At 42.5% G+C, this 18,407-nt stretch overlaps 1 protein-coding gene across 30 annotated transcripts in view; it reads left to right on the forward strand.

Annotated features, from left to right (window-relative positions):
• The window catches only part of UBAP2L (ubiquitin associated protein 2 like), a 52,341-nt gene that overhangs the window by 17,761 nt on the left and 16,173 nt on the right, over nt 1–18,407 (forward strand). For all 30 annotated transcript variants that reach the window (XM_031936156.1, XM_031936153.1, XM_031936159.1 and 27 more), the window contains exons 7-16: nt 1,458–1,503; nt 1,922–2,034; nt 6,694–6,746; nt 8,391–8,476; nt 9,687–9,858; nt 12,528–12,726; nt 14,425–14,702; nt 14,869–15,041; nt 17,277–17,466; nt 18,209–18,263. In XM_031936156.1, the coding sequence (XP_031792016.1) occupies nt 1,458–1,503; nt 1,922–2,034; nt 6,694–6,746; nt 8,391–8,476; nt 9,687–9,858; nt 12,528–12,726; nt 14,425–14,702; nt 14,869–15,041; nt 17,277–17,466; nt 18,209–18,263 (1,365 nt within the window). The remainder of the gene's footprint in view (nt 1–1,457; nt 1,504–1,921; nt 2,035–6,693; nt 6,747–8,390; nt 8,477–9,686; nt 9,859–12,527; nt 12,727–14,424; nt 14,703–14,868; nt 15,042–17,276; nt 17,467–18,208; nt 18,264–18,407) is intronic.

Raw genomic sequence — 18,407 nt, forward strand, 5'->3', positions numbered from 1 at the left:
GCTCACTGCAAACTCCACCTCCCAGGTTCACACCATTCTCCTGCTTTAGCCTCCTGAGTAACTGGGACTACAGGCACCCACCACCACGCCAAGCTAATTTTTGTATTTGTAGAAGAGACGGGGTTTCACCGTGTTAGCAAGGATGGTCTCGATCAAGGTGGTCTCGATCTCCTGACCTCGTGATCCGCCCGTGTCAACCTCTTAAAGTGCTGGGATTACAGGCATGAGCCACTTTCTTGTTTTTTGAAACAGAGTCTCACTCTGTTGCCTAGGCTGGAGTGCAGTGACTCCATCTTGGCTCACTGCAGCCTCCACCTTTAGTAGAGATGAGGTTTCACCATGTTGCCCAGGCTGGTGTTGAACTCCTGACCTCAGGTGATCCACTTGCCTCAGCCTACCAAAGTGCTGGGATTACAGGTGTGAGCCAGTATGCCTGGCCCACCTGGCTCATTTTTAGCTCACTGCAACCTTTGCCTCCCGGCTTCAAGCGATTCTCCTGCTTCAGTCTCCCGAGTAGCTGGGATTACAAGCGTGCACCACTATGCCTAGCTAATTTTTGTATTTTTAGTAGAGACGCAGTTTCACCACATTGGCCAGGCTGGTCTCGAACTCTTGACCTCAAGTGATGCGCCCACCTTGCTGATTTTTAAATGCTTTTGTAGAGATGGAGTCTCAATGTCTTGCCCAGGGTGGTCTCAGACTCCTGGCTTCAAGAGATCTTCCTGCTTGGCCTCTCAAAGTGCTGAGGTTATAGGTGTGAGACACAGCACTTGGCCCCAGGGTCGTCTTTGTTTAAAAGCAAATTAACATGAAGTCTAGTTAATTATTGAGGTCTCATGCGTATACTAGAGGTTGCAGAAGGGGAGAGTGAGAAAGAAGGTAGATATCATTTCCTCTAGTCTTTATTGCTAATATTGTATTTGCTTGAGGACGTGGTAGTCTGACCAGCAAAAGAACAATCTCTCTGACGTGTCCTCCTCTATTACTCTTATTAGTAGTCCTACTCTATTTCTGATGTGTAACATGGGACAGAAAGAAGAACATCTGATAGTATCAACCACTTTTTATTCCTGAGCTGCCTCAGCTGGCAAGGTAGTTTTTTGTATTTTTGAGGCAAGGTTTCACTGCCACCCAGGCTGGACTGCAGTGGTGTGGTCTCAGCTCATTACAACCTCTGCTTCCCGGGCTCAAGTGATCCTCCTGCCTCAGCACCCCAAGGAGCTGGGACTATAAGTGTGTGCTACCACACTCAGCAAATTTTTGTACTTTTTGTAGAGATAGTGTTTTGCTCTATTGTCTAGGCTGGTCTCGAACTTCTGGATGCAAGCAATCCACCCGCCCTCAGCCTTTCAAAGTGCTGGGATTACCAACATGAGCCACTATGCCCGCCTGGCAAGGAAGTTTTATATCAACTTCTAAGATACATCTCTCTTCTCTTTTTGTCATTCTTTCTTTAGGTGGCTCTGGTAGGCGAGGAGGAAGGTTTTCTGCTCAAGGAATGGGGTAAGTTCCATTGATCTAGTGTCTTAGTTTTTTTTCCCTTAAAAATTACTGTAGGCAGCCTTAACCAGAATGATCAGAATGATTTCTAGACTATATGGTCAAAAAGATGTGGGGACTTAGGACTCATTTCTTAGGGATAAACCTTTACCACCTGGATCGTTACCTATATTTTATATATCTTTATTTGAATCAATATACCTGTTCTTTTCTCAGACTGTCTTAGATACATGTTCAGATTATACCATGAAATTTTGGGTGGAGTCATAAGTGAGAAAAAGTAGGTAACACACAGGATTATAGAATGGGGCCATGATAGATTTGTACTAGAAAGGATACAGTCAAGATTTTGATTCTTTGAGTTAATATTTGCCAAAGCTGCTTAGAGGTCAAAGACTCTTTTAAGTTTTATTTTTTCCAGAACCTTTAACCCAGCTGATTATGCAGAACCAGCCAATACTGATGATAACTATGGCAATAGTAGCGGCAATACGTGGAACAACACTGGCCACTTTGAACCAGATGATGGGACGAGTGAGTGACCATTTATCATTCATTTCTTGTCTCTGGGAATCTAAGGAAATAGTTTTTTTGTGGTTATAGTTACATTAAAATGTGGAGGAATAGTATTTGGTTATGGAGATAGGGTGAGAAAGGGCTGGCAATTGTGTTACTATGTGTACTGTTTATGTAACGTGCATATGGGCACATTACGCATGCTATTTCACTTAATGCTGCTTTATATTGTATGAAATAGACATTATTTATCATCACTTTCCAGATGACAAAACTAAGGTGAAAGAAAGGTTATAAATTTGCTAGCATTTGAACTCAGCGTTGTTTGACCCTGAAAGTCCATGCCCATTCAATTATACTATGTCATGCTATTAGGTCCAAGTGTATTTTCTAGTGTTTATGTTAGGGTAGCTTTGCCTTTTGAAAAGATAGCCAGAATTAATTAATCAAGCTACTGCTTGTAAAGATGAACAAGGCCCAGAATCAAAGTCCACACTATCCATTTGTTTCCTGTTACTGAGATAAGAATATCCTTTTTTTCCCTTTATTTTTGGGACATGTCAGTATCTGAACACAAGGATTTCGAAATCTCTCTAGTCTTTCTGGTGCCCCGTTGAACAGCCTTCTTGGTGTGATGGAGTATTCAGGATTGGAATAAGATTACTTTTTTGTTAACTGACTGTGGTGCCTGTGTCTAGGCTGGATATAAATGTTTAAGGATATGTTAAGCTGTGGTATACACCTAAGATGTGTTTGGGGGTAGATACGTGTACCACTTTTAATAAGAGCAGTTCATTTTAGTAAGAAAACTCTGGTGTACTTTCTTGAACAGCTGCCTTATTCTGGCTGAGCTAACACATGAGAGCCTGAGGCTTTTCTTCCTCTTACAAAGGGGGATGAGTAGGGCCTGAAATAGGCTCTTTGACTCCTTACCTGTTTAAATTTGCCTTGTCACCTTTCTCAGATACGTGATCTCTGGGCCTTTAGGAGAGCCTTTGGCACAAATAGCTTCTCACCTTTTTCCTACAATATATTATTCCTGAGACTCTGAATGTTGTCTGCTTTTTGTTCGCCAAGTTGCTGTCTTATAAATTCATTTTTAACACATTTCATGGGTGGAGGCTGAAGTTGAATTATAGGTATCTTTGAATTTTTGCATTGTTTAGTTGTGAAATGTCCTGTTATGGTTTAACTTACTATACTCTGGAGGCATTAGAACTGCTCTTCATTCATCTATTGATGGCTTTGTAGAGGCAGTGGTAGCAGTCTATAACAAATAAGTTACTGTTTTTGAGCTCTAGCTTATTCCTGGGTATTTGGCTTTTTATCTTTGGCAGGTAAGATGGCGGAAGTTGAAAAGTTTGGTTTTAGTTGTGAATGGAAATTCAGGCATGGGGTCCCAGTCCTTAGCCTTAGCTGTCTTCAGTAAGGATCTGGTTGGGTAAACAGGGAAAGGTAAAGTGTGTGTGTGTTAATTTCTACTGAATAGAAAAGGAAGCAGATGTGGAAGGCTGGAATTGGAAATCTGATTTGTGGCTGAATGTGATGCCACTATCATCTTGTTAGTGTGAAAGTGTTGATTATAGCTTCATGAATTCCCATTGTTGTTCATTTCTTTTTTTTTTTTTTCTTTTCTGTTTTTCTTTTTTGAGACAGTCTTGTTCTGTCACTCAGTCTGGAGTGCAGTGGTACGATCTTGGCTCATTGCAGCCTCTGCCTCCCGAGTTCAATCTGTTCTTGTGTCTCAGCCTCCTGAGTAGCTGGGACTACAGGTGCCCGCCGCCACGCCTGGCTAATTTTTGTATTTTTAGTAGAGATGGGGTATCACCATGTTGGCCAGGCCAGTCTCAAACTCCTGACCTCAAGTGATCCACCTGCCTTGGCCTCCCAAAGTGCTGGTGATTGCAGGTGTGAGCCACGACACCTGGCCATTGTTAATTTCATGGTATGAACATACCTTCATGCATGGTCTCTTTTTGTGTTTTCCTGATAGCAAACTTCAATTTCCCCTTTAAATAAAAAAAAAAAAAAATCCGAACCTACCCTTAAAATATCCACAGGTACAATGGGAATTATGTATTTGGGCAGACATTCTCATTTACAAGCAAAATTTCACTGGTTGTTTTTTCTTTTTTGTTTCAGGACTTAATTTCATTGGGGTTGAGGGGTCAAATTATCCCCGAAAATTTGAGACTGCTCCTGGTATGATACATCCAGGTGCCTAACTGCCCCGGACATTTTTGTAGATTTTTATGAGCTGAAATATCTGTGGATAGGTCATTTTTCTATCTTTCTGCTTTTTCTCTTTCTGCCTTTTCCTCTCATTTTTCTGTGTCCACTTTTCTTCCTGTTCATTTAATGAATATTTGACAGTTACACTGATTGCTTTCTGCTAATGGAACGGAAACCCTAGTCTGTTGTTCAGAGCATTTCCATCTTTACTGTTCCTTAATGCTTCCTTAGATCTCTCCTCCTCAGCCATGACCGTGTATCCTGAATAGGAACATATCAATTAGGTATCTACATTCCTCCTTTCCATCCCAGTTGAAGTCATCAGTGTACAGAAAAAAATTCTTGCATCAAGAGCCTAGATTAGATAACCTGTTAGATCACATCTAACTCTAGGATTGTGTGTAAGTGCTAACTCATCTTGGATTCCATCGAGCCAGGATAAGATGGATGTCAATGAGAAGAAAGTGTGGTATCAATGAAGGAGGAGAAAAGAATCTGGTTTGTGGCCGGGCGCGGTGGCTCAAGCCTGTAATCCCAGCACTTTGGGAGGCCGAGACGGGCGGATCACGAGGTCAGGAGATCGAGACCATCCTGGCTAACGCTGTGAAACCCCGTCTCTACTAAAAAATACAAAAAACTAGCTGGGCGAGGTGGCGGGCGCCTGTAGTCCCAGCTACTCGGGAGGTTGAGGCAGGAGAATGGCGGTAAACCCGGGAGGCGGAGCTTGCAGTGAGCTGAGATCTGGCCACTGCACTCCAGCCTGGGCGACAGAGCGAGGCTCCGTCTCAAAAAAAAAAAAAAGAATCTGATTTGTAACTTGTCTGTACTGATATTGGACTTTGGTTTCGTGAATATTGTCATTATTAAGTGGTTTGGGATTTCCCTGGTGCAATTTAAATATTTTCCTGGGAAGTCTTTACAATGAATGTATTTTCCTTTAAGAAATAAGATTTTTGCATTATTGAATGTTTAGAAGAATTTTAGATGGGTTTTGTATTAGAATACTTCTAATGTGGTGTTAGAATACTTCTCTTCAGTGTTGCAGTATCTGAATGTGAGACTTTTCATTTCATTCTTACAAGCTTTTTCCAGTAGGAGGGAAGGATTGAAGAGTTATCTAATATATATTATCCTAGCAAGAAAATAAGGGTGCTCTTGTCCCTTCTTTAGACAGGTTCTTGTTTTTACTGTGCCTTTGGCTGAAGGGAAGAATCCTGGTTCTCATAGAAATTCTCACCCTTATTTTTTAAGAAAGGGCATTTTTTCTTTCTGAAAGTACATGTATACATGAAGCACAAAAAAGGAATGTGGAAGGTGGCTTGATTGCTTTTGGATTTCTCCAGTAGAAACTGTATCCCAGCTTTGGTTTACCAACAAACACAAGGAGAGTGTATACTCTGATTGTCTGTGCCATGACCACAGCAGGTCAGATTTCAAGTTCTATATGAGTAGGGTTAGGACAATATCATTAATACTTGATTTTTCGGTCTTGTTCATAATCTTTTGAAGAGAACAGCTCTATATGGGGCTTTTCTTATATAGTTAAACCAATAAAATCTATAAACTTGACTTCTGCTGAGTATGCATTTTTAATCCAATTCTCATAGCAGATAGTTTTCAGTGCCCTCAGTTCGGGTTTCAAACCCACCCTTCTTCACTGCTCTTGCACTATTATGTGGTAACCATTTGTGTTTCTCTATTAGTGCCACTATCCTTCAGACTGCCTGAAGTTTTTTTTGTCTTATACTAGATAAATAGGTGTAGTTTGCATGTTATGGTTTAAATTGGTTGCTACCATTTCACTGAATTGACCACTAAATCAACCTGAGGGCCTTAAAGATACTGCTTCGTGCATTAGGTGGTTGTCTGCCGCCCCCAACCCCAATCCCTGCTTTATAACAAAAACTGAAAGTAGCTGTGAAATCATAATCTTATTAAAACCCTGGTACTCTGAGGTATCCCTTTCTAAAGAGTCTTTCCCTATCTTTGAAGCCCAAGAATTTCTTTTTGTTTTGTTTTGTTTTTGTTTGTTTTAAGACAGAGTTTCACTCTTGTTGCCCAGGCTGGAGTGCAATGGCGCGATCTTGGCTCACTGCAACCTCTACCTCCCGGGTTCAAGCCATTCTTCTGCCTCAGCCTCCTGAGTAGCTGGAATTACAGGCATGTGCCACCACGCCTGGCTAATTTTTGTATTTTTAGTAGAAATAGGGTTTCGCCATGTTGGTCAGGCTGGTCTGGAACTCCCGACCTCAAGTGATCCACCCACCTCGGCCTCCCAAAGTACTGGGATTACAGGCATGAGCCACTGCGCCTGGCCTTCTTCTGATTACTAAATTTTAGTCATACTTTTGGCAGCCAAAAAAATTAATACATTGATGTTTTCTACACATGCTTTGTACTGGCATTTAATATTGAAGTTACTTCAATATTTTTCTTTATTCTCAGGTGCATGGAGGACTGCAACAGAGGAGTGGGGGACTGAAGACTGGAATGAAGATGTAGGTATTCCCAGGTCATTCCTCGCTAATGCCTTCTATCCCTAAGTGTTGTTTAGGGATAGAAAATGGGTATGTTTCTACCCCTCAAAATTCACCCTTAAGATTCTGACCCAAAACTTTTACATCCAAAATAGTGTTCTGAGCCAGAACATTTCACATATGTTATATGAAGGAGACTGGGCATGAACAGGACTCTGTGGAACCACACTATGGAAAGGGCAAGTGCACTTGTGTAAGTCCAATATCTGATTGTCGGATTTATCCCAGGAAGAGATTGGTGGTTGGGTAGGGCACCAGAAGTGGAATTAGACAGGTAGTGAATTGAGTAATAGCTGCTGGTGGTACATGACTACTTGGTGCATTTAAGTATTTCCTTTAAGGTCCTGTAATGGATTGGCAGTGGATACAAAGCTAGTGTTGTGGTACCAAATCCTCAAACTTGTAATCTGGTTGACTCTGGAACCCTTGTATTTATTTGAAGCCCAACTGTATCATTGTGATTGAGATACATATCTGTCAAGCTCTCTGCCAGCTTGACTCAACTTGGAAACCTCATAGATGGGTGGCACGTAAACAAGCTCTGTGAATTCATTTGAATACTACCTGAATAAGAATTTTGCTGATTCCTGGTCACAGTCAAGCTTTTGCTATGAATTGTGGTTTTCATTGATGGTGGATAAACTCTTGTTTTAACATTTTTAATCTGTGTACTTTTCTATACTTTCGCATAGTTAGGCAAGACAGCTTTTGTGATAAGAGGAAATGACGTGAAGACTGTTTTGGTTGCCAGTTCTGGGTTTTTTAAATTTCAGAGGCATCAGCATCACGGGGTGATTATTTTCTATTGTATAATCAACGAACTAGACTGCTTTGTGAAAATGGGCAAATTATGTTCCTTTCTGAGATTTGGCTTGTCTGCTTAAGCAACTTTCAGAGAATGATACATGGTGTTGGGTATTGAGGGGAGAGTGGATTCTCTGTGCTTTAGCGATTTTAATCAAGAAATAAAACCGAAACCCAAATCAACTTTTGAATAGTAGGAAAAGTTAATCCCTGCATTTGCTTACCTAAGTTTGGTGCCTTAATAGTGGAAAGACTAGATGTCACAAAGTTAAATATTAAGGTGAAAATAACATCTAGTTAAAACGATCTCCGAAAAAAACCTTAATTCACCAGTACTTGGGCCCTTACTGCTCAAAAGCCAAAAATGAACTTCTTTTATTTATTTATTCATCTTGGTTATGATCTTTCTTTGGGAGGGGTGGGGCTGTGAAGGGAGTAGTAGAATACAAGTGTGCTTTGGGTAGAGGTGGGAATTGGGAACTGTAATGGGAAAATATAGAGGGATTTTCTTCCTTTTTTTTTTTTTTTTAATGTCTAGCATCCCTGTAAGTTCAGTATGCATATGATCATGTGACTCCACTATATTTTATTGGGTTCCTTGGTTCTACTCTTTCTTTGGCTAAAACCATTGAGGATATATTGAACGGCTTGAAAGTCAATCCATTCAGGATTCCTCAGGGTAGATAGTTTTCTCTTTATAGGGCTTTCGCTTTTTCTTGATGTTTAATTCCCCTTACCTATGCCAAGTTTCTGACTGTAGCATCCCTGACACCAAGAGTGACTAATCCCTCTGTTTTCCAGCTTTCTGAGACCAAGATCTTCACTGCCTCTAACGTGTCTTCAGTGCCTCTGCCTGCGGAGAATGTGACAATCACTGCTGGTCAGAGGCAAGTGTGCAGTAAAATTTATTACTGTTTCTTTAAACATATCTGCTAACTGTAAGGAGGAGTGGCACTGGCCTTTATAAACTCCCATGGTGTCATTAATAATAAATAACCAAATTACCTTACATTCCTCTTAAGTTGATGGAGAGACTTCTTTTTTCTTTCTTCTTTTTTTTTTTGAGACAGAGTCTTACTCTGTCAGCCAGGCTAGAGTGCAGTGGCACGATCTCGGCTCACTGCAACCTCTGCCTCCTGGGCTCAAGCAATTCTCCTGCCTCAGTCTCCCGAGTAGCTGAGATTATAGACATGTGCCACCACGCCTGGCTAATTTTTGTATTTTTAGTAGAGATGGTGTTTCACCATGTTGACCAGGCTGGTCTCAAACTCCTGACCTCAGGTAATCTGCCCACCTCTGCCTCCCAAAGTGGCTGGGATTACAGGCGTGAGCCACCATGCCCGGCCAGTTGATGGAGAGACTTCTAAGACTTAGTACTAGTTAATCTACTGAATGGAAGTTTATATGTTACAATTTTGAAGTTGATTCTCCCCACAAATAGCACTTTAGTTACAAAGATCAGCCTTTCATATCACCCGCACTGAGTATGTAACTTGTCTTGAAGTAAGTCAGGGAAAGAAGAGCCAATCACCAATAGCCAATGATTTAATCAATCATGCCTAGGTAATAAAACTCGTAACAATAAGATTTGGAGAGCTTCAGGATACCTGCAGAAGACAAGGAAGGTGTGTGTGCCCCACCCACACACGCATTCATACCTTGCCCTGTGCATTTCTTCTACTTGGCTGTTTCTGAGTTGTACCTTTACAATAAACCAGTAATGGGCCAGGTGTGGTGGCTCACACCTGCACTTCAGCCACTGTACTCCAGCCCCTGCACTCCAGCCTGGGTGACAGAGGGAGACTCTGTCTCAAAAAAAAAACAAAAAAAACTAACATTTGATATTTCATTAAATTAATAACAAAAAATTAATCATTATTATTGGCAACATCAGTGGAATTCAGCTATATACTATAGTGGTTCTTATGCATCAGTTATTTTGGGAAATTAAGCATTTCAAGGCTTTGCGTTTGAGCCCTAAAAGGGCTAGAAGAAGCCCTAGCAAGTGGCTTCATTTTGATCTAATCTGATTTGAGTGTTGGGGAATGTTAGCATGTTCAGTCGTTATTCATCAAGATCCCTTCCCTTCCCCACTAGAATTGACCTTGCTGTTCTGCTGGGGAAGACACCATCTACAATGGAGAATGATTCATCTAATCTGGATCCGTCTCAGGCTCCTTCTCTGGCCCAGCCTCTGGTGTTCAGTAATTCGAAGCAGACTGCCATATCACAGCCTGCTTCAGGGAACACATTTTCTCATCACAGTATGGTGAGTAGGAAACATGGTTTGTCCTAATCAAACCTTCCTGCTAATCCTAGCACACATACGCGGTTCTTTCCAAATATAGTCAGGTTTTTGGTAGGTGAAGCATCTTCTTTGTTTTCTTAAGCAGACTTGGATGTAGAGATGTTTGAGTTGGGTAATAGGGGATAGCTCTAAGAGAGGACTTAGTTCTGTACAGACTGAATATTCTTACAAGAATAAGTTAACATCATTTATTGACTACTCATTGTGCTGAATGAATACCATTTGCCATTACTCTTGAGAGAAAATCAATGACATAAACTTGTCAATACATTTTAATGCTTTTGCAGCCCTCATTGAACTCTGATGGGAGATTGTAGCAGTTCCCCATTTCTTGATGGGGCAGAATTGTCTGCTATATTTACTTAAACCAGGTATTTGTAGACAAGGCCTCCAGAAATCTATGGTCTTCCCATTTCTGCCACTTACTAGCTGTGTCTCCATTTCTACGTAAATGGGCATAAAAGCGCTAGTCCTTTCCGTCTCCCCAAAGGTGGCTATACAAGTGTGGTTTCAGTAGTGGTATTATAAATAACTTAGAACATTTATGGCACACTACTTGTTGACTCAGAGCATTTAAAACATTCAAGGTCATTAACTACATCTAAGGAATCATTTAAACTAAACAAAGATGCTGCAAGTACCAGTTTTCTTATAGTCAGTGAGTCCTAAGAAGTACTGCTTTTTCTTTTTTTCTCTTTTTCTCTCCTGTCTGTTTATTTTTTGATGGAGGGATACTAAAGTTGTAAGAGGTAAGCAGACCGTGTGTGCATATAATTTTATTTTTCCAGTTAGAGTAATTAGTTTAACTAGAAAACTGCCAAGCTAGCTACTAATTCAGAGCTCGGTCAGTTTTTAACTGTTGTCTTAAAATGTTTTTTGTGTGTGTTAACTTAGTAATTTGGTGGTCAGTGTCCTGCCACATCTGAAAGGTGACAGGTGAGAAGAGGTGGGAGGAGAAGGGAAATGGAGAGAAGTGTTGGGATTAAGTAGAAAAAGAGGAAAGAAAATAGCACCAAGATTGTAAGAAGGTGTAATGAAGATCAAGAAATAACTACCAACCCTTAAGATAAATGACTGGAAAATGTGATTATGTGATCTATGTCTCTTAATTGTTAATTGCCCTCTTAATGTCTGGAATTATGAAAATATACAATGAAATCAGACTTTTGATATCAAAAAGACGTTTTCAACTGGGGACAGTGGCACGCTCTTGTAGTCTCAGCTACTCTGGAGGCTAAAGTGGGAGGATTGCTTGAGACTAGGAGTTCAAGACTATAGTGAACTATGAGCTCGTCACTGTACTCCAGCCTGGGTGACAGAATGAAACCCTTTCTCTAAAAAACATTGTTATTTATTTATTTATTTAGAGACAGAGTTTCACTCTTGTTGCCTAGGCTGGAGTGCAATGGCGCGATCTTGGCTCACCTAACCTCCGCCTCTTGGGTTCAAGCAATTCTCCTGCCTCAGCCTCCTGAGTAGCTGGGGTTACAGGCACCTGCCACCACGCTCGGCTAATTTTGTATTTTTAGTAGAGACAGGGTTTCACCATGTTGGTCAGGCTGGTTTCAAACTCCTGACCTGAGGTGATCCGCCCGCCTCAGCCTCCCAAAGTGCTGGCATTGCAGGCGTGAGCCACCACATTCGGCACAGTGATTACCCTTTAGAACTTGTATGTACATGGAGAAAACAATCAAATCATACTGACTCGTTACTTGATTGTCTAGTGTAGAAGCTGGGATGCCCTTTAACTTTTCCTTTTTGCCTCTGTGCTAGTTATTAGCAGCATCGAGATGAGGCTCCACTTCGTTGTTGTTTCTTTTGAGTTTTTTTAATGAGAAGGGCAAGGACCTTAATGGCTAAAGTAAAATCTTACATTATGTTTATGTTAATTTTATTGGTTGATTTAAAAATTGTCGGCCGGGTGCGGTGGCTCACGCCTGTAATCCCAGCACTTTGGGAGGCCGAGGCGGGTGGATCACGAGATCAGGAGATGGAGCCCATCCTGGCCAACACAGTGAAACCCCATCTCTACTAAAAATACAAAAAATTAGCCGGGTGTGGTGGCCCGTGCCTGTAGTCTCAGCTACTCGGGAGGCTAAGGCAGGAGAATGGCGTGAACCCGGGAGGCGGAGCTTGCAGTGAGCTGAGATAGCACCACTTCTCTCCAGCCTGGGCAACAGAGTGAGAATCCATCTCAAAAAAAAAAAAAAATTCTCCAGTCAGCAGAATTTTATCCCTGAGAAGCAGGAATGAGGAGGTAATGATGATATAAAACTTATATAAAGTTTTAATGGCTCTGTTTTTTGAGTGATGACTATGTGCCATGCATGTATTAAGTGCTTTAATTTATTTAATCCTCATACAGCTTTACTTCTATTCCTATTTCCAGATGAGGAAAGTGAGGCAAAGAGAAATTAAAAAATAATTTTTCCAAGCTTACATAGCCAGGATTTCAATCTAAGACAGTCTGACTCTAGGTCCTATACTCTAGTGGACTACGCTGTATACCCAGTATGACAGTATTCTTTACTTGCTTGATCTGTACTGGCTCTCTGTCTGGATAAGTCTTTATGAGTAGCTGAATAAGGTTACTGGCTGTAGGTTTCTCTCATCTCTTTATTGATCTACAGGTGAGCATGTTAGGGAAAGGATTTGGTGATGTCGGTGAAGCTAAAGGCGGCAGTACTACGGGCTCCCAGTTCTTGGAGCAATTCAAGACTGCCCAAGCCCTGGCTCAGTTGGCAGCTCAGCATTCTCAGTCTGGAAGCACCACCACCTCCTCTTGGGACATGGGCTCAACGACACAATCCCCATCACTGGTGCAGTATGGTGAGAAGATGGAAAGTGACTTGAATCTTTAAAGCATTGAAGCATTACTGTCAAGAGGCTAGCAGGGGGAGGGGGTGGAGAATGTGTCCTGAAGTGAAGAAAAGAGGCAGCTAGTTGATTACCTTCCCACATGTATTTCCCCCAATCAAATAAGCTGAATTCAGAAAGCTGGGGAATAATAAAATTTGAGGCTATATATTTCTCATCAGATTTAGAGGCTGGGCATGGTAGCTTACACCTGTAATCTTAGCACTTTGGGAGGCTGAAGTGGGAGGATAGCCTGAGCCTAGGAGTTCAAGAACAGCCTGAGCAACATATTAATACTCCATTTCTTAAAAAATTGTTTTCAATTAGCTGAGCGTGGTGGTGTGCACCTGTGGTCCCAGCTCCTAGGGAGGCTGAGGCAGGAGAATTGCCTGAGCCCAGGAGGTTGAGGTTGCAGTGAGCTGTGTTTGCACCACTGTACATTAGCCTGGGCTGCAGAGCTAGTGTGTAGCTAGCTTTTCTCAAAAAAAAAAAAAAAATTTTAACCATATACGTATTTGCAGTCTTCTGTTGATTGGGGTTTTAATTATTATTCTCCTTAGATTTATCTTCAGTGTTTGAAAATAACATATTGCCTTTAGGTTCATAGACTTCGCCATCTTAAGACCTTATACAGTAAGTCTTCACTTAATGTCATTGATAGGTTCTTGGAAACTGCGACTTTTTGTGAAACATAAGACAAAGTCTCGTTCTGTCATCCAGGCCGGAGTACAGTGGCACTATCTTGGCTCACTGCAGCCTCATCTTCCTGGGCTCAAGCAATCCTCCCACCTGAGCCTCCTGAGTAGCTGGGACCTCAGGCTTGTACCACCATGCCTGGCTAATTTTTTATTTTTTCTGGAGGTGGGTTTTCACCATGTTGCCCAGGTGTGTCTCGAACTCTTGGGCTCAAACAATCTGCTGGTCTTGGCCTCCCAAAGTGATGGGATTTCAGGCATGAGCCACTGCGTCTGGCCATTTTTTTTTTCCTTCTCATCAACGTTATAATGAAATCATGTTGAAGGAAACTGTTATTCAAAGATATGCCATGCATTGTTTTTGCTTAAAGCCAGTTTCCAAGCACCTATGGATGATGTTAAATGAGAACTTGCGGTACTTTAAACTTGGACAATTTGTGCATTCCTGTCTACACAGGCTGGGTAATGGTGTTGATTTAATTAGGCTTTATTTAAGGATGGATGTAGGCCAGGTGTGGCGGCTCATGCCTGTAATCCCAGCACTTTGAGAAGCCGAGGCGGATGGATCACTTGAGGTCAGGAGTTTGAGACCAGCCTGGCCAACATGATGAAATCCCATGTCTACCAAAAACACAAAAATTAGCCAGGCGTGGTGGCACGCACCTGTAGTCCCAGCTACTCTGAGGCAAGAGAATCGCTTGAACCCAGGAGGTGGATGTTGCAGTGAGCTGAGATTGCGCCATTGCATATTGCATTCCAGCCTGGGTGACAGAGCGAGACTCCATCTCAAAAAAAAAAAAAAAAATGTAATCCAGTGATTGTCACCTATAGAAATGAGATTAAGCCCCAAAAGAGGGTCTGCTTATATGCGTTTCTGATTTTTACAGTCCTCACTCATGGTGCTAGTGCAGGATAATAGCATTTCCTTGAGATTCATCAGCATCTCTGGCTTCATATTCTGGGTTTCCTCTTGCAGATTTGAAGAACCCAAGTGATTCAACAGTGCACAGCCCCTTTACAAAGCGCCAGGCTTTTACCCCATCTTCAACCATGATGGAGGTGTTCCTTCAGGAGAAGTCACCTGCAGTGGCTACCTCCACAGCTGCACCTCCACCTCCGTCTTCTCCTCTGCCAAGCAAATCCACGTCGGCTCCACAGATGTCGCCTGGATCTTCAGACAACCAGTCCTCTAGCCCTCAGCCGGCTCAGCAGAAACTGAAACAGCAGAAGAAAAAAGCCTCCTTGACTTCTAAGGTACTTAAACTTTTAGGTAGATAACATCTTATGGCAAGGGGTGTGGGGCTTGAGAATTGAGATTAAAAAGGTAAGTTTGGAAATTTAAAGGGGAAGGTTTTTTTTAGTCTTTAGTAAGGTTGTATTAAAGCCATTACTTTGTCTTTTCCTTCACCTTTCTCTATAGATTCCTGCTCTGGCTGTGGAGATGCCTGGCTCAGCAGATATCTCAGGGCTAAACCTGCAGTTTGGGGCATTGCAGTTTGGGTCAGAGCCTGTCCTTTCTGATTATGAGTCCACCCCCACCACGAGCGCCTCTTCAAGCCAGGCTCCAAGCAGCCTGTATACCAGCACGGCCAGGTAGAGGAAACATTAGCCATAAGACCTCTCTTATTTACCTTTTACTACTTTTTTAATCTGCGGGTAATTTTTAGAACTCTGGAGAGGCCATGCCTCTCTGCATGACTGAGGGGGAAAGTAGTCAATCATAGCATTTTGAGTGCTTTAAAATATTGTTATTAGGCCGGGCGCGGTGGCTCAAGCCTGTAATCCCAGCACTTTGGGAGGCCGAGACGGGCGGATCACAAGGTCAGGAGATCGAGACCATCCTGGTCTACACGGTGAAACCCCGTCTCTACTATAAAATACAAAAAAAAAACTAGCCGGGCGAGATGGCGGGCGCCTGTAGTCCCAGCTACTCGGGAGGCTGAGGCAGGAGAATGGCGTAAACCCGGGAGGCGGAGCTTGCAGTGAGCCGAGATCGCGCCACTGCACTCCAGCCTGGGCCACAGAGCGAGACTCCTCCGTCTCAAAAAAAAAAAAATAAAATAAAATAAAAAATAAAAAATAAATAAAAAAAAAAATAAAATATTGTTATTAGGGTTATCTGTAACTAAACAGGTAGAAATATGCCCCCTAGGGGCTGGATGTGATGGCTCACACCTATAATCCCAGCACTTTGGGTGGCCAAGGCAGGAGGATTGCTTGAGGCCAGGAGTTCAAGACCAGCCTGGGCAATATAATGAGTCCCTGTCTCTACGAATTTTTTTTTTTAAACACAGAGTGTCACTCTGTTGCCTAGGCTGGAGTGCAGTGGCATGATTTCGGCTCACTGCAACCTCCGCCACCCAGGTTCAAACAATTCTCCTGCCTCAGCCTCCTGAGTAGCTGGGATTACAGGTGCCCACCACCATAACCAGCAAATTTTTGTATTTTATAGTAGAGATGGGGTTTTACCATGTTGGCCAGGCTGGTCTAGAACTCATGACCTCAAGTGATCTACCCTTTTCCTGTGCTTAGGGTCCATGAATGTGTAGAAGGGGCCAAGAGTAATGTATCCTGTATACTGACATTTAGCCACTTTTTCTTTTTTATTTTGAGACAGTCTTGCTCTTGTCACCCAGGCTGGAGTGCAATGGCACTATCTCAGCTCACTGCAACCTCTGCCTCCCAGGCTCAAGCTATTCTCCTGCCTCAGCCTCCTGAATAGCTGGGATTACGGGCACCCGCCACTATGCCTGGCTGTTCTTTGTATTTTTAGTAGAGACGGGGTTTTGCCATGTTGGCCAGGCTGGTCTTGATCTCCTGACCTTGTGATCCGCCCACCTTGGCTTCCCAAAGTTCTGGCATTACAGGCTTGAGCCACAGTTTCCGGATCCACTTTTTCTTATAACAGCAGAATGGGCTGGGCGCGGTGGCTCATGCCTGTAATCCCTGCACTTTGGGAGGCCGAGACGGGTGGATCACGAGGTCAGGAGATCGAGACCATCCTAGCTAACACGGTGAAACCCCGTCTCTACTAAAAATACAAAAAACTAGCCGGGCGTAGTGGCGAGCGCCTGTATTCCCAGCTACTTGGGAGGCTGAGCCAGGAGAATGGCGAGAACCTGGGAGGCGGAGCTTTCAGTGAGCCGAGATCGCGCCACCACACTCCAGCCTGGGCGACTGAGCAAGACTCCGTCTCAAAAATAAAAAAACAAAACAAAAAAAAAAACACAGCAGAATATAGGGGGCAGCCAAGGGACTTTTTTCTTCCTTGAAGACTTGAAGATGTTTTTAAGATTTTTTTTTATTTTTTTGTTTGTTTTTTTAAAACGGAGTCTTGTGCTGTCACCCAGGCTGGACTGCAGTGGCACTATCTCGGCTCTCTGCAAGCTCCGCCTCCTGGGTTCCTGCCAGTCTCCTGCCTCAGACTCCCAAGTAGCTGGGACTACAGGCGCCCACCACCACGCCCGGCTAATTTTTTTGTATTTTTAATAGAGACGGGGTTTCACCGTGTTAGCCAGGATGGTCTCGATCTCCTGACCTCGTCATCCGCCCGCCTCGGCCTCCCAAAGTGCTGGGATTACAGGCGTGAGCCACCGCACCCAGCCTAGATGTCTTTAAGATTAATTCTTGATTTAGATCTCTGGCACTATAGAAGGTAGGGATTCCTAGTGTTATCAGGAGAAAATTTTGATAGATTCTTTTACTTGTTGCTGAAAAATTTCTTGATTCAAATCAAGGTATTCCACTAGTAGATCTCCACAATTTCCTTAGTATCAGTAGATCTGCTCTATTTTGTTTCTCTGAGATTTTTTTCTTCATTATTTACAGTGAATCTTCCTCTACAATTTCATCTAACCAGAGTCAGGAGTCTGGTTATCAGAGCGGCCCAATTCAGTCGACAACCTATACCTCCCAAAATAATGCTCAGGGCCCTCTTTATGAACAGAGATCCACACAGACTCGGCGGTACCCCAGCTCCATCTCTTCATCACCCCAAAAGGACCTGACTCAGGCAAAGGTAGTGGCTTCATCAACCCCTGGGAATTGGTTAGGAGAATAGTGGGCAAAAATTCCTTAAATATTAGTGTTTTACTTTTCAGCAAATGGTGCAAAGAAACTTTGGAAGTAGTGATTGAGAATTTGAAAAAGGCACACATCTGTGATTAGTGAATTAAAAGTTCTTATCAGCAAACCTGGAGACTGATGAGTCAGGAAACCATTCTCTTTGTACAAAAAATTCATTGTCACTAGTAGAATCAGTCTCAAGTGCCTGTCCTGTCTTCTGGGAAGATGTGATTGCTAGATTTCTGGGTGCATGTCAGTAGACCTCACCTTGCTATGTCCTGGCATGGTGAGGGAGACAGCATATGCCAGAGGTGATGTTGAGTGACTGTCAGATGCTGCCAGTGGAATAGGTGGTATGACTGAACTGTTGCACTCATCCTTCCCCAAAAATCACTGAATGTGGACTTTGGGCCTTTCCTCTATCTGTTTTAGGTTTGGGGTGTCTTCAGCAATTAGTAGGGTTTCCTTCTTTTGCTTTTGGTCACACAGTGTTGGTATATCTCAGTTTTGTTGTTTAATTTTTGTTGCTATTTTGGTTTTTTGGATAGTCTGCATTGTATTAATATTAATCCTTTTGGTTAATTTATAGAGTTTCTCCTAAAGATTTGTTGACCAAAATAAAGCTGAATCAGTGCTAACTTGCCTCATTCACATGAGTTTGTCTGTTTCTTGCTCTTCTGTTTTTTTTTTACCAGAATGGCTTCAGTTCTGTGCAGGCCACGCAGTTACAGACCACACAATCTGTTGAAGGTGAGTGTTCTTCAAGCTTTTCCCCTCTTACGTTTCTGGTTTTCTATCTTAAAATGGTGATAATCCATTAGTTCCCTTCATTGGACAAATGAGACCCATGCTGTGTAATTCTCAGCATTAAAGAAAAAAGATTCTACGTAATAC

This window comes from Piliocolobus tephrosceles, chromosome 1 (assembly GCF_002776525.5).
Source record: "Piliocolobus tephrosceles isolate RC106 chromosome 1, ASM277652v3, whole genome shotgun sequence".
Taxonomy (NCBI): Eukaryota; Metazoa; Chordata; class Mammalia; order Primates; family Cercopithecidae; genus Piliocolobus; species Piliocolobus tephrosceles.